The sequence below is a fragment of the Phyllobates terribilis genome, unplaced genomic scaffold (assembly GCF_046119375.1).
Source record: "Phyllobates terribilis strain yellow unplaced genomic scaffold, ASM4611937v1 Scaffold_2__4_contigs__length_985480577, whole genome shotgun sequence".
In the NCBI taxonomy this organism is placed as follows: Eukaryota; Metazoa; Chordata; class Amphibia; order Anura; family Dendrobatidae; genus Phyllobates; species Phyllobates terribilis.
In genome coordinates this window covers 639,732,661-639,746,725 of record NW_027362762.1, presented here as the reverse complement: position 1 = coordinate 639,746,725, position 14,065 = coordinate 639,732,661, and the positions used below count along the sequence as shown (strand labels likewise).

The 14,065-nt window shown below is 38.5% G+C and overlaps 1 protein-coding gene across 2 annotated transcripts in view; it reads right to left on the bottom strand.

Annotated features, from left to right (window-relative positions):
- LOC141222122 (mitogen-activated protein kinase 14) overlaps nt 1-14,065 on the bottom strand; it is a 75,264-nt gene that overhangs the window by 22,936 nt on the left and 38,263 nt on the right. The window contains exons 8-9 of one of the 2 annotated variants that reach the window (XM_073666621.1): nt 13,595-13,666; nt 7,196-7,275 (exon numbers count right to left, since the gene is read on the bottom strand). In XM_073666621.1, coding sequence (XP_073522722.1) covers nt 7,196-7,275; nt 13,595-13,666 — 152 coding nt within the window. Of the gene's footprint in view, nt 1-820; nt 901-7,195; nt 7,276-13,594; nt 13,667-14,065 lie in introns of both variants that reach the window. The other variant, XM_073666623.1, reaches the window with a different exon arrangement.

Sequence of the window (14,065 nt, the reverse complement as noted above, 5' to 3'; positions counted from 1 at the left end):
GTTATAGCTGGATTCTAAAACACTACTGACATGAGGAACCTGTCACATATATAGAAATACCATAGTTCATGTAAGGCAAAAGTGAAGTCTTTTGTATCATGACATGTTAAGACGATCTTCATTTTAAAGTAGCACTTCTGTTTCTTTCACCTGTCACTAGTCCACCAACGTAACTCACTAGTATTGCCTTAATTTACTTGTTCCTTTCTATTTGAAAATTCATGGAATTCCTTTTCTTCAGTTAGTTTATTTGATCTCATGGTGACCACACGAGAATGATATGATTTGATGATCTCTGAAGGGGGTCACACACACTTTCTCCTTATGGAAGACCGGAACTCTTCATCACAGTTACTGATGATGATTAGACAGCTCCTGTCGCATAGTTATGTTATAATTTATATGCGAGGTTTAGCTTCCTTGACTGCACACACACAGACAAGGCAGAGCAGGTACTGACAAGCTGATCATGTGATGTTATGTTGATATATTATGGGATTTATAGCAGAAGAACAAAGAACAAAAAGCAGGAAAAGACCTAGAAATCAGGGTGTAGTCTGCAGAGAAGAAACAGTAATCTGAATTGCATGGAGGTACAGTATACATAAAAGAAGTGCTAAAAATTAAGTGGGGGTGCAGTTATAGGAAATAACTGAGGGTTTTTATTTACTAAAAATAAACACTGTAAATAGCATCAATATATTCATGCACAGGTGAATGAGTGCACTCAAAAAGATTAGGTCATTATTAGTTGAACTCAAGAGTTGCTATCACATTGCAAGGTTACTGGCAAGTGTCATCCCAATTCTTGCCCTCTCACCTCATGGCTAGGCATCCTGTTAATGAGATAAATAGGAGGTGTTCCAGTCAGTCGCATTATCTGTTGGAGCTGATTAATATCTTAGGAGCCTTGTCAAGGGCTTTACAAGCAGAACAAACAGCATGGATATCAAGGATGCAACTCATTTTCCCCGCACGCTAGTTATCTCAACAACTTGAAACAAACACACAAAAAGTAGTAAAAAAAAATATATATATAAAAAACACCATGCACCCAGTGACTTCCGAGTGTTATATTAGCCATGCTAAAGCACCAGGTTACAAATGCTCCAAGGTGAAAAAGCCATAGTCTCTCATACAGTCACTTATGCTAGTCACACATTTTCCTTCTCCATCTACAAGCCAGATGTAATTTGCATGCACTGGGGGGGCAACAAGCAAACTGCTTAACAGAAGTGATCAGAAAACCAAATGTAATGAGTTGTGATCGCATTTAGGCTGCATTCATGCTGCACTTTTTGCCGCGATGTTGATTGACCGTTTTTGCTGTGATTTTTTTAAAATTACAGTAAGACTATGTATTTTGCACAATGTGCGAAAAAATGCTATGCAGTCACAACGTGTGTAAATTTTTATCTCCTAATTCTTTAAATATCTAAAAATATAAAATAGATATAAATTCCAAACTAAATTTGAATCTACACTTTTGTATTTTTTAATATGTAACAAAGCATGAAATACAGGGGTGTAATGATTATGGTCACAGAGAAAAATGGGGGTCTGCCCAGGTCCCCAGGCAAGCACTGCTTTTTGACACTATTTGCATTTTCCAGATCTGGATACAGTAAATACTGTGGCATAGTACAGAACCATTAGCTCAGTCTTGTGTCTCGGTAGGTCACAGGCTGCTTAAGGCTATGTTCACATATTGCTTTTTTGCGGTGTTTTTTTTTTTTTGCAGCCAAAACCTGATCTCTTGGCATCAAAAAATCTGCCGCCAAAACGCAAGTTTTGCTGATTCTTTTGCTGCATTTGTCAGGAACCCAAAGTTTGCTTCCATCTTGCAAGCATAAAAAATACAAGGCGTTAGGCCACCAATACAAGACTTATGTGAACACAAAAAAAAAAAAAAGGGCAATTTGATAAAAATATTTAGAGAAAAAAAAGCTTTTTTAGATCTGAAAAAATAGTGACTGTTCTGAACAAAACAGCTGAATTAAAGTATGAAGTTCATCCATGAACTAAAGTTATATTAATTTATGGAAAAAACACACAATTGCAAATGTAAAAACAGCAGAAGAAAATTGACTTGGCTGGGCATTGGTTAATTAACACATTGGTAGGGCATTGCTTCCATTAACACACATCACTAATTTAATTACAACTAATTGAATTTAACTATACTTTGAGTCCAAAGGAGGAAAAAAAACAACAAAAAAAACACAAGGGGTTTTACAGCCGATTTTCACCAAAGGCTGCAAAAACTAATAGCAGCATTTTTGCACTTATTGCTTTCTGTGGGTGAAAAAAATGTGAAAAAACACTGAAAGAATTGACAGTGCAGTTTTCAGAAAAGCTGCAGTTTTCAAAATCAGTCAGAAATGGAAAAAAAACAAGCGTGTGCATGAGATTTAAGAAAACTCAGCTTTTGCTGGTGCTGTAAAAAGCAGTTTTTCATTTGCAGAAATAAGGCGTGAACTTAGCATTAAGCAGTAAAAAGAAGGATCTTACCACTGTTCTCATTGTGAGCAGAGGTTGATTATGTTTTATTAAATATCAGAGACTAGCAGGGCACAAAGGGTGACATCAGTGTGTAGAGGCGTAAAGGGGGACATTAGTATGGGGAGGAATACAGGGGGACATCACTAAAATGTGGAAGCTCAAATGGGCAATGCAACACTAATGTATTGACTCAGTAATAGACAATACTATTGTATTGACTCAGTAATAGACAATACTATTGTATTTTCTCAGTAATAGACAATACTATTGTATTGACTCAGTAATAGACAATACTATTGTATTGACTCAGTAATAGACAATACTATTGTATTTTCTCAGTAATAGACAATACTATTGTATTTTCTCAGTAATAGACAATACTATTGTATTTTCTCAGTAATAGACAATACTATTGTATTTTCTCAGTAATAGACAATACTATTGTATTTTCTCAGTAATAGACAATACTATTGTATTTTCTCAGTAATAGACAATACTATTGTATTTTCTCAGTAATAGACAATACTATTGTATTGAGACAGAGCTTTCTTATTATTGCATAGAAACAGAAAAGGGCCTTATTATCATACAGGGGAGCAAAGAGCATTATTGTATAGAGATACAAAGGGTTCATTACTATTGTACTGGATGTCAGAGGCAATCTTATTATTATATGGGACCCAAAGTGGAACTTTGTAAAGGGATCACTACTTCTGGACAATAGGCAGAAAGGTGGCACATTTCTGAGTGGAGGCACTATAATTTTGAGGGGGGTAGAAGGGTTGGACTGTTCGTTGAAAAGGAGGAGGAGAACGCAAACCTAATATCTGGCAATAGGGTGAAAAATTACTATGCTGGGCACTATGGAGTTTGCTTAGAGGTGGGTAAAAGTGACGAGCAATGAATTTCTGTGAAGTACGTTTGGCAGAAACAAAGATGTGGATGGAATGAAGCTGTCATGGCGAGATGGACAAGAGAAATAAATTACTTCAATTGGTGAGAATCTCACTTGACTTATCTGTACATAATACAAATATATCGTCTACAGAGCACCTGTGTACAACTGGTATCTCAGAATATGGTCTCAATATGAAAGCAATATTGAGTGGTAAGGCGGTATTTTAGGTAGCAACGTGGTGGTAGCATGTGGTAATGGATTTGGTGGTGATATTTCTTTCTTATATAGCATTATTGCTGGTAGTATTGGTGTTTGTATACTGGGTTTTGCTCAGTAAGGCCGTGTGCCCACGTAGCATTTTTCAAGCGTATATGCTGCGGAATTTCCGCAGCGTAAACGCTTGAAAAACGCATGTATATCCGCACCCCATGGTCCCCAATGGGATTCCGCAAGTTCTTTGCACATGCTGCGGATTTTTCCGCAGCGTTTATGCCGCGTTCAAAAATCCGCAGCATGTCATTTAATTTTGCGTTTCCGCAAGCGGAATTGCCTTTGTCCAATGCATAAAAAACGCAAGGCAATTCCGCATGTGGAAAACGCGTGATAAACGCGCGAAAAATGCGCGATAAACGCGTGCGGAATTCCGCATGCGTTTTTCCAGGAGAGGACTTGCATTTATGCAGCAGAAATTTTCTGCTTCATAAATGCAACATGGGCACATAGCCTAACAGTATACTGGAAATATCTGTTAACTGTAATACTATACTTTATAATATATAACTCTTGGGGTTTTTTTTTGTTTTTTAGAGAGGAAGCTGGAGCCTATGGGAGCATCCTAGGTTTAAAAGTCCCATACGACTCTAGTTATGTCTTTGATGAAATACTCAGCAAGTCGGTGAGGGTCCGGGTCCTAAGATCCCCACTGATCACTCAAAACATTTGTAACATGCGCTGGCTCAGGAAGCATGACCACACTGCTCTTGCATGAACGGGCAGGGACCAGACACATTTTCTAGTGAGCCCGTATACCACTTTGTATGCGGTCATTATGGAGCAGAGCGCTCCGGCTTCTTAAGCGACATGCGACATGTTATGTGTGATTGGTGGAGATGTAAGGACCTTGACTGTTCAGAAGGGCATCCCAGGTCCGGTCACATATTAGAGTAGAAAAAAAAACAAATAACTGTATATATGCTTTAAACGCGTATTTCCATTTCCAAGATCCTATCCCAATATGTAGTAGGTGTAAAAGTAGTAATATTCGCAAATATCTCCAATTAGAAACATAGTATAGTTCTTCTGATTTGCCATGTCTCTTTCCTCATGTGCAGGCCATTGCAGTAGCTTGGGTATCCATAGTTACGACAAGGCATAAAGTGATAGCTAGTTGCTAGTGGTTGTAACCATGGATACCTATACTACTGCAATGCCCTGCACATAAGGAAAGAGACCTAGGACTATACTACATTTGTAATTGGAGGTATTTGCCATTATTATTATAGGATCTTGGAGATGGGAATACCCCTTTTAAAGACCTGAGCAAAACTGCAGAATTGGTAATATGACCCACTAGGTATTCCTTAGCTGAAAACCCCAGAAAGCAGGCTCAGCACCGGACACACACAGGTATTAGAAATCTAAATTAAAAATAGTATATTTTATACCTCCTGGTTCTTTTTATAATAATTTAATATATATTTCATTACTTACAAAGTGATAAGGCTCAATGGCCATTTCCCTTTAGGTCTTCACTTCTTATTGGTTGAAGTAGAAATGATGGGCATGCCGGAATGCTTTATGTAATTCAATGAATGAGGAGCAAATGTGCTTAATACCCTTACAATAACTGTTTTAGATATTTAGGTTGTTCACAAGTTCATGTTTTCACAGTTTTTCAACTGAGGGCAGAGTGGTTTCATAGAGAACTGTCAGTCTTGTCTTTACAAGTGTCTTCTATACCTGGATTTAAAACTGCATAAAAAAAAAAACCCGAAAAAGTAGAAATCTACCCATAAGGCCTTGTTCCCACATGAGAAATTGCTACATTTTTCTCTAATATTTTTCCACAGGTGTATAAACCAATAAAAGCAATACCAATCTGCTTTATTGCATTTTTTATTCAGATTTAAAGCTGTTTGCGTGTTTTTCAGTGGCAAAATACTTGGATTTTGTATTTGGATTTTGAAACGGATAGTAGCCCTAGCCCCCTGAACTGCCACCATCTATGCATAGCAGTTAGTGTTGAGCGAGTATGTTCTGTTCCGAGTACGCTCGGGCCGAGCTCCGAGTATTTACAGCTGCTCGGTGATATGGTTGAATTGCTCCTGTGTGCATGATTTGCGACTGTTTGACAGCTTTATTACATGTGAGGAACGTCCATTTCTTACACATTCCTCACATGTAATAAAACTGTCAAACAGTCGCAGATCATGCACACGGGAGCGATTTATCCATATCACCGAGCAGCTGTAAATACTCGGAGCTCGGCCCGAGCATACTCGGCGAAAGGGTTAACAGAACATACTCGCTCAACACTAATAGCAATGTTTCCCTGCATGCTAACATGCTTAGCGATTGAATATAAAATCAGGAGGGGGAAGTGCTGATTGAACTGGGCTAACTCTCCCTTTAATCATGTATAAACATCCCATATATGTAGGACATGATTTGCAAGAGCGACATCACTCTGGATCTTAGCAAATATCGCACATGTGCAATGATCTCCCTCCCAATGACAGAGCAATGAAGCCTGGTGTATGTCCCCGGCATCAATTAGCACACTGGGCATACCCAGGAGGAATCAGTGATGTGGACTGTGACTGCTGCAAAGGAACTCCAAATTTACCCATCAAAAACAATATAAATATAGTTATGACTGGTGGCTGTAAAATCTGTGTCACTGCTGCCTCCCTGGGCATGCGCAGTGTGCCGATGAAGCCAGGGACTTACACCTGGCTTTATTGCGAATTCTCAGGGAGAGGGAGACCATGTGCAATATCTGCCAAGGGCAAGGAGTGACATCACTCTTGCAAATCGTGACGCTCACCAGCCCCTGCTTACATGATTAGTCGGTGGGAGGAGTGGGGGTGTTTACCATGGACTAATCCTCCCGCTAGTCAGCCACTTCGTATAGTGTGGGCCAAGCTTCAAAGTTACTTTCATACTGATTCAGCAATCGCTACGCCACATAATAGGACTTGTTGGAATGCAGGGAAAGCGTTCTATACATACAAGGAAGTTGTTTTCAGGAGCTAGGACAGCTGCCAGGATCTTGTTAAAAAAAGCAATAGTATTTTTTACAAGGATTTTTAAGACTCCCCATAGAGGCCTATGGGGAAAAATGCACCAGCAAACTTAGTTTCAGTGTTTTCAAATGATAGTGAGCATGCATTTCCTTGAAATCACCGCCACTTTGCTTTGCTTGAACTGATAAATGTGCATTTTATGCACAAGAATGCAATGAAAAAAAAAAACCACAGCATTTACACCACGTGGGAACATGACCTCATTTGATAATTTAGGTCACTACAACCCGCAATAACGTTTGGAATTAGAGCTTGATTTAATTTCATGGGTATAAGAACCATGCAATGCCTTTGTTAAAGAAAAATGGGAAAAATGCTGAAAATTTGTTTAAGTGTGCAAACTTCATGGGCAGTAATAAATCTGAAATCTAATTAATTTTAGAACATTCATACAATTGATTAGTAATGTTTGAATGTCAAATTAACATCAACACTTGAGTATTGGCACTCGGGTTGCAGGATTACCCATTGTGACATATTAAACACTCACAGCCTCCGAGGAAATTTTCTGCAGGAGCTCTGACTCAGGGGTTCCAATCAACCTCAAAATGAGCTTCAGCTGATCAATATCTACATATGGATTATGAAGGAAAATGTGCAATATGTGAGGCAGCAGCCACAGATCACACCACCAAAATATAGAGATGTCCTCTGCACATTCTATGGGTGGAAGAAGGGTGTGAAATGTAAACAGGGATATGATACAACAGAAAACAAAACCAAAATCCAAAAGAAAAGGAACAAAATTTATCATTCATCCACTGGCTTAAAGAGTACCCGTCACAAGGTCAAAAGTCACCAGTCCATGCAGCTTGTTTTTTCTCCTGCTGTCCCCTCAATACGCTGTTTTTTTGTCTACAGACATGGGCCTTTTATCTGGTGCTAATTTTTATTGTCTTTACAAGGCGGCGTGGTTCACAGGTTTCTCTAGACAGCAGTATCCTATCAGCCATGCCCACTTGTAAAGACCACAAAAAGTACCAGTAATAAGGCCAATTTATCTACAACCGTATTATTATTATTTATTAGTATGGTGGATTTTCAAAAAAGAACAAAGACAGAATACTCAGGGGAGCAGCAACAATAAAACAATAGCAAAAAACTGGCCACTTTTAACCTGGTGACAGGTCCTCTTCTAGGCAAAGAAAAGTCACCAACTGAAGCGACAGACATTACTTTCACAATAAGAAGCAGCAGAAGCTCAGTAAGCAGGCATTCTAGGTTTACAGCTCGCAAGACTTCACATATACTGACCTTATTGATGAGGATTAAAGTGGCAACTGCTTACTGCATCACAAGGCAATATTTTCTTGGTAGCAAAAGTAGTGTTTACAGTGGTTTCCAATGTCCAGAAAAGGAAATACACATATAAAGTTAATCACTTTAATAATAAAAAACCATCTTGTTGCTAGTTTGGAATAGATTGCCAACTGAAGAACTGAAAAACCTAAAACGGACTCAAGAGCCCGAAACAAACAATGATTAAAGAGTAACCAACTTTTTCATTCCTCGTAAATCAAAAGTACACGTGAAAATAAAACTTTGTAATATACGGGCTTCTTGCTCCTCGACTGATCATTTTCAAAATTCTCCTCAATTTACAGGTAAATTTTCTTCAGCGACTATAGTTTTTACCATTCCTGAAAAAGATGACATTTGGTGTTCATAAAGTTCTATGGAGAACTGTAAGCATTGCTTCAAGAGAACTTCCAACAGACTGTCTAGCTTCTCCCCTACATAGAAGTTTATAAGAACTGATTGTCAATTCACCTCTTAGTAGTGGGGAAATCTGTGCTCACTGAATACAGAATTTACCCATGAAATTGAGAGTGAAAAATCAGTCCAGAAGGAGAAAGAAGCAGATTTCTCCGATAAGATATATTGCAGTTACCTCTTTAACCTATAAATGCTTCACATCAGTGTTCCCCAACTCCAGTATTCAAGAGCCCCCAGCAGACCATCTCAGGATTTCCTTAGTATTGCACAAGTGATGGAATTATCACCTGCCCAATACTAAGGAAATCCTGAAAACATGATCTGTTGGTGGCTCTTGAGGACTGGAGATGGGGAACCCTGCTCTGCACACATACAAACATCACATGCATACAAAGACAACTGGGACTGGAGAAAATATGTCAGCAGGTTTTTGTAGATCTAGCAGAGCTGAGATGTTGATCTGTGTATAATCCGTCAACACCACAGCTTTCTGTGTACATTGTATAGTGACAGAGCTGCTAATCAGTGCTGGGGGCCTTGTTGGACTAGGATACATGAGACCAGTTGTCCTGTAGTGATAATCTCCTGCTGATAAAACACTGATAGTATTGAAACAGCAAAACACAACAGTAAATGATAACGCTGGAATCGGGGTGTCTGCTCCTACATTGTGGTGTTCTCAGATTACAAAGCAAAACCTGCTGACAGATTCCCTTTATGTACATGTTCATATGCAGCAGAAATGATGCATATCTCTGCAGTTGAAATCTGTCTTTGATATTAAATGGTTCGCAGATCCTGGAGAAGTAGGTGGGTTGTTTGTGCAGCGTGTATTTTGGCTTTTGCAAAGCAGGCTATTAAAGGGAATCTGTCACCCCCTGGGACTTTTCAGACCGCTAATATGGGCATACAGGTGATAGAAATGTGAATCTATACCTACCTGTATGGCTCATATTAGTGGTCTGGTTTCTGTGTAATAGCTTTTTTATTAAATTATTTCTGCTAAGCTTCACGTCCCCCGGACGCCAAGAAATGCCTGCCTACTACTTTGGTTTACATACTCACCCCACCTCCTCTGCAGGGCCCTGTGACGTGCAGTTCCCGGCCGGATCCCGCGCCTGCGCTGTTTCCTCTGTACGGACGGCGCTCTTCTCCCTGCAGTCTGTGTAGTGTTGTGCAGCAGGGAACTTGTGTGCAGGCGAGTCACTCACCGCTGGGCTCCTGACCTTTCAGGAGCGGATATAGAAGAGAAGTAAACAGCTAGCTGCTGTATAGAAATCAATGGGCGGGAGCTGTCCACTGGTATCTCAGGAGTTAACTCCTCAAACTGGAATAAAGCTACTGCACTTGGCCAGGCCCTGGTAGTCAATCTTGACAACAAGCTGTAAACTATGCAAGATAATAGCTCTAATAGCAGGAGAACGACAGCAGACAGAACATTTAAATCAATTGCAAACTTGCATATTTTCATGCTAAATATACCAAATTTCATAACATACCACTTTAAGGACTGTACAGACACTAGCAATGTATTAAACTAAGAAGTGAATTTTCATCTAAATTTTAGAGACAATCTATTACCATGAAACAAAATCCTAAATGCCTCAAAATGCTTGGATAGTGGAAAAGACACAGATTCTGAGGATGCCATTCTTATTTCTGAACTTACTTTCACTTTGGGCAGTTGGCCTGCAAGTGCCTTGTGCTTCACATGCTAAAAAGAGTCATTTATGAATTCTACACTGTTGGTTTAAGGTTTGGAGTCTTGAGTATGAATTGCTATAAAAGCACATGCATTCTTACTGCAGGAAAGTGAAAGAGAGCTTAGAGAGATAAGGATTCAGTCTCTTTAATTCATCACACATTATTGTAATAAAATTCAACAATAAAGTGACAATTTTACATTGTTTGAGATTAAATTAATGACAGCTTTATGGCGGTATTTCCTGCGGTAACATGAACAGAAAATAGTTTGTGATCATTGTACACTAACCAAGTAAAAAAACAATATGAGACATTATGTTAGAATATACAGATTATCTTCCTTAGGGCTCATGCAGACATGTAAATCAGTCCAAGCACAGACTTGCCACACTTCTGACCAGAGCACGACAGCTTTATGCATTTCTATGAGACTGTCACGCTCGGATTGGGAAAACTATAGCCAGTCCGTGCAATGAACTCTGATGGATTTGCATGGATGTCTGAATAAGCTCTTGCAGGGCAGAGATACAGATTCTATATTGCCTTGATGGGTATAAAATATACAATGTAAGCCAGAACAAATATAGCTGGATATTGCATACACAGCAGGTGAAGTACTGAACATGATAATTTTCTAAGTAAATATATTTGTAAAGGTGCTATTGAAATGAAATTCTCACCATATGTCAGTAACAACCCATCCAATCCACACAGGCAAAAAATGAAACCATAGATGTCCATGAATTAAGTTATATGTAATAATGAGAAAGGACACAGGAAAAAAGTATTGAACACATGAAGAAATCTGATCTGTGATTAGAAAGCAGTCCTGCTACTTAGTGAAAAATAATGTCAGCTGGTTCAACTAATGGCCTATAAAAAAAAAAGGTGCGTTATTCAAGGTGCCACACAAGAAACATCTCATGATGATTAAAACCAGTGAGCTGTCTCTAGACCTTTGCAACCTTATTGTTGTAAAACACACTGATTAATCTGGAAGTAGAAATAACATAATTTCACAGTATACCAACCAAAAACAGGTGTTCCCCACAAGATTTCAGACATAGGAGTGAAAAGAATCCGAAGAGTTATCCAAGGACCACTTATGGAGGGCTACAGAAAAACCTGGAATCAACAGGTACAATTGAAAACAATAAGTAATGCATTCAACCTCCATGGCCTGTATGCACACTCACCGAACAAGACTCCAAAGCTGAACAAAAAGTATGTTCCAGCGTGTTTAAAGTTTGCTCAACAACATTTAGACAAGCCTGAGCAATACATGTGATTAGTTTCTCCATACAGGTGGTGTATTGAAACTGTCAACACCAACAAAATGATTTTGTAGCAAGTATTACTTAAATTTCAGTAAGAGTGTTCAATACTTTTTCCCTGTGTCATTTCTCTTTACTCTACATAATTTATGGACATCTATGGTTTGATTTCTTTGCCTGTGTGGATTGGATGGGTTACCTACATCTGATGAGAATTTCATGTCAATAGCACCTTTAGAAACAGTTAGCAAACTGGTGACGTGTTCAATACTTATTTCACCCGCTGTATGTTTGGCTGACTCCAGCTATTTAATTGGGTAAAATAGCTGGTTAGTGTAACATAGGTAGTGAAAGCACTGTCGTAGGGAAAGTAGAATGGGAATCACAGGGTGGAGAAGTCTCGGACATATGCCAGTGGTACACTGTAGACCCCCAACTGTAACTATAACAATCCCCTCATGTAAACACAGGGCTCGATTATGGGCTATACAAAACACAGGAACTTCTGTTTGTTGTGTAAATAAACAAAGAACACAAAAAACGACCGTACCTGTACTATAAAAGAAGGCTCCCTTAGTAAAGTATATCTGAGCTACGTTGCTGAGGAGGTGGTTTTGGTGAGGCACCACTAGTAGCCTACAGATGCTCTCTTAAACAGAGCTGTGCACGAACAAGCCCATTCAGTGGAAGATCTGACTCCCTCCCCCCTCAGATTTGCGTATGGATTTTTTAAGTGGCAGGACCAATCGCGACACGCACTGGTTGAGTGTTGAATGCTGAGGAATGGTAGGTCCGTGCACTATACAAAAAAAAAAAAAAAAAAATACCCTCAAATTAAACTAGGGATCGAATTTGAGGAGTGCCTACATCGATCGTGCTGAGCCCAGTGGCAACAATGGAGTGTAGAATTTCAATCTCCCATCTACTATTAGAGTATGATCACAATGCGTCTTTTTCCAGTGGAAGAGGAGAAGCTAACCAACAGAGTTGAGTATAATTGTGCACTCTAATCGCCTCCTGAAATATTCCACTAAAAATAAACACTACCATCCATTAAAAATATCCATAGAGAAGGCAGAGATGACACACTACCATTTCTGCCTTCCTGATCGTTTAATACACAGTGCTGACGAAGCCCTGTGTACTACAGTATAGAAAGCACACCGAGTGATTGTTTGATCAATGGGCATAGGCGGAGAACAGGAGTTGTTTGGCACTAGAAGATTTAGTCCGCTCTGCCATGTAACGGGATAATAAACCAGGCACAGTTGCAAGGAAAAAAATCGGAAATAAAAAAAGAATGTAAATATTTTTTTTTGTTTTAAATCTTATGGGGATTAGAGTGTGAAATAAGTGAAAAAAAATAAAAAGTAAACTAAGGATATTATGCCTTTCTGAATCGCCATTTGTGGCCTCATCCCATTTAAAAATTAAAAGTCCAATACATTAAAAATAATCACTACAGAGAGAAAACGCAATTAAAGCTTTATAGCAGTCCTTAGTAGTCATTAAAAGAAATAGTTAAAAAAAGAAAGAAGCAAATAATAGAAGTCTTATTTTTCTGCACGTTGTTCCCGATATAAGCAAAAGAAATATATAATATGTCTGGTCAGGAAGAGGAGAAATAGACTGCTCCTGTTAATTTAGAATCTCAGGGTCCTCACAATTTCACAAAATATTTTTACATTAATTTTATTTTTTACAATTAATTCTGTTCAGTTATAAAATGAACTGTTATTTTGTCAAGTAAAGTAAACTCTACTTACCAAAGTTATGCAACAAGGAGAAAAGGGAGGACCTAGTGCCCCATATTCATGTCATTGTTAGGGTACCAGCAATTATTCATGCATCACTTACCTCAAGCACTGAATGTGACAGAACAAGAAATTTACTCATGAAATATACAAAGCCCATGTGTAAAAAGGGATTCCAAACAAAAAATATATATTATATAATTTCATTGTCTTTCCATTATATAAAGATTACCCTTTTTGTATAATGCTACCAATATTCAACAATAGCAAAAATTTAAAAGTGAACATTTCAAACAATAATTAACAAGACAATTTAAATTTCTTTCTATCAGTTAGGACAACTTATTGCAAACATAAAACAGATTTAGACGGTGGGAGAAGATTGCAGAGGAATTAGTTATTAGAACTTTTCACATTATTTAATATTGTTTAAAAGGATACGATCTGTTCCTGGGAATAGTGTTCGACCTGTCAGAAGCTCAGCCATTATACAGCCAACAGACCAGATATCGACTGAAAAAGTAAAAATACAGACAAATAAAACAAATGTCTGCAATTTGTGAAAAAAATTATTTTTTTTTAATTACCATATATAAATCAATAATTAATACAAAAAACAAACATTATGGCACAATCCCTTGAAAGTTCAGATGCTGAAGTTGCATTGCTGTTTTGATGCAAACTGCATGTAGTTTTTGCATAAACAAATACTGATCCTGTTAAACGCTAAAAAACGCAGCAGGTCAGTTTCATACGTCCGGATATTTCCGGTACCGGAAAAGCTGGTACTGGAGGTATCGGTGTCCCAGTGTATCACACGTGCGGCAACCATGTGCCGCATCAGGATCACACGGACCGGCACTTGGGAATCAGCGCTACAGTTAGCGCTGTTCCCAAGCGCTGCCCTCATCA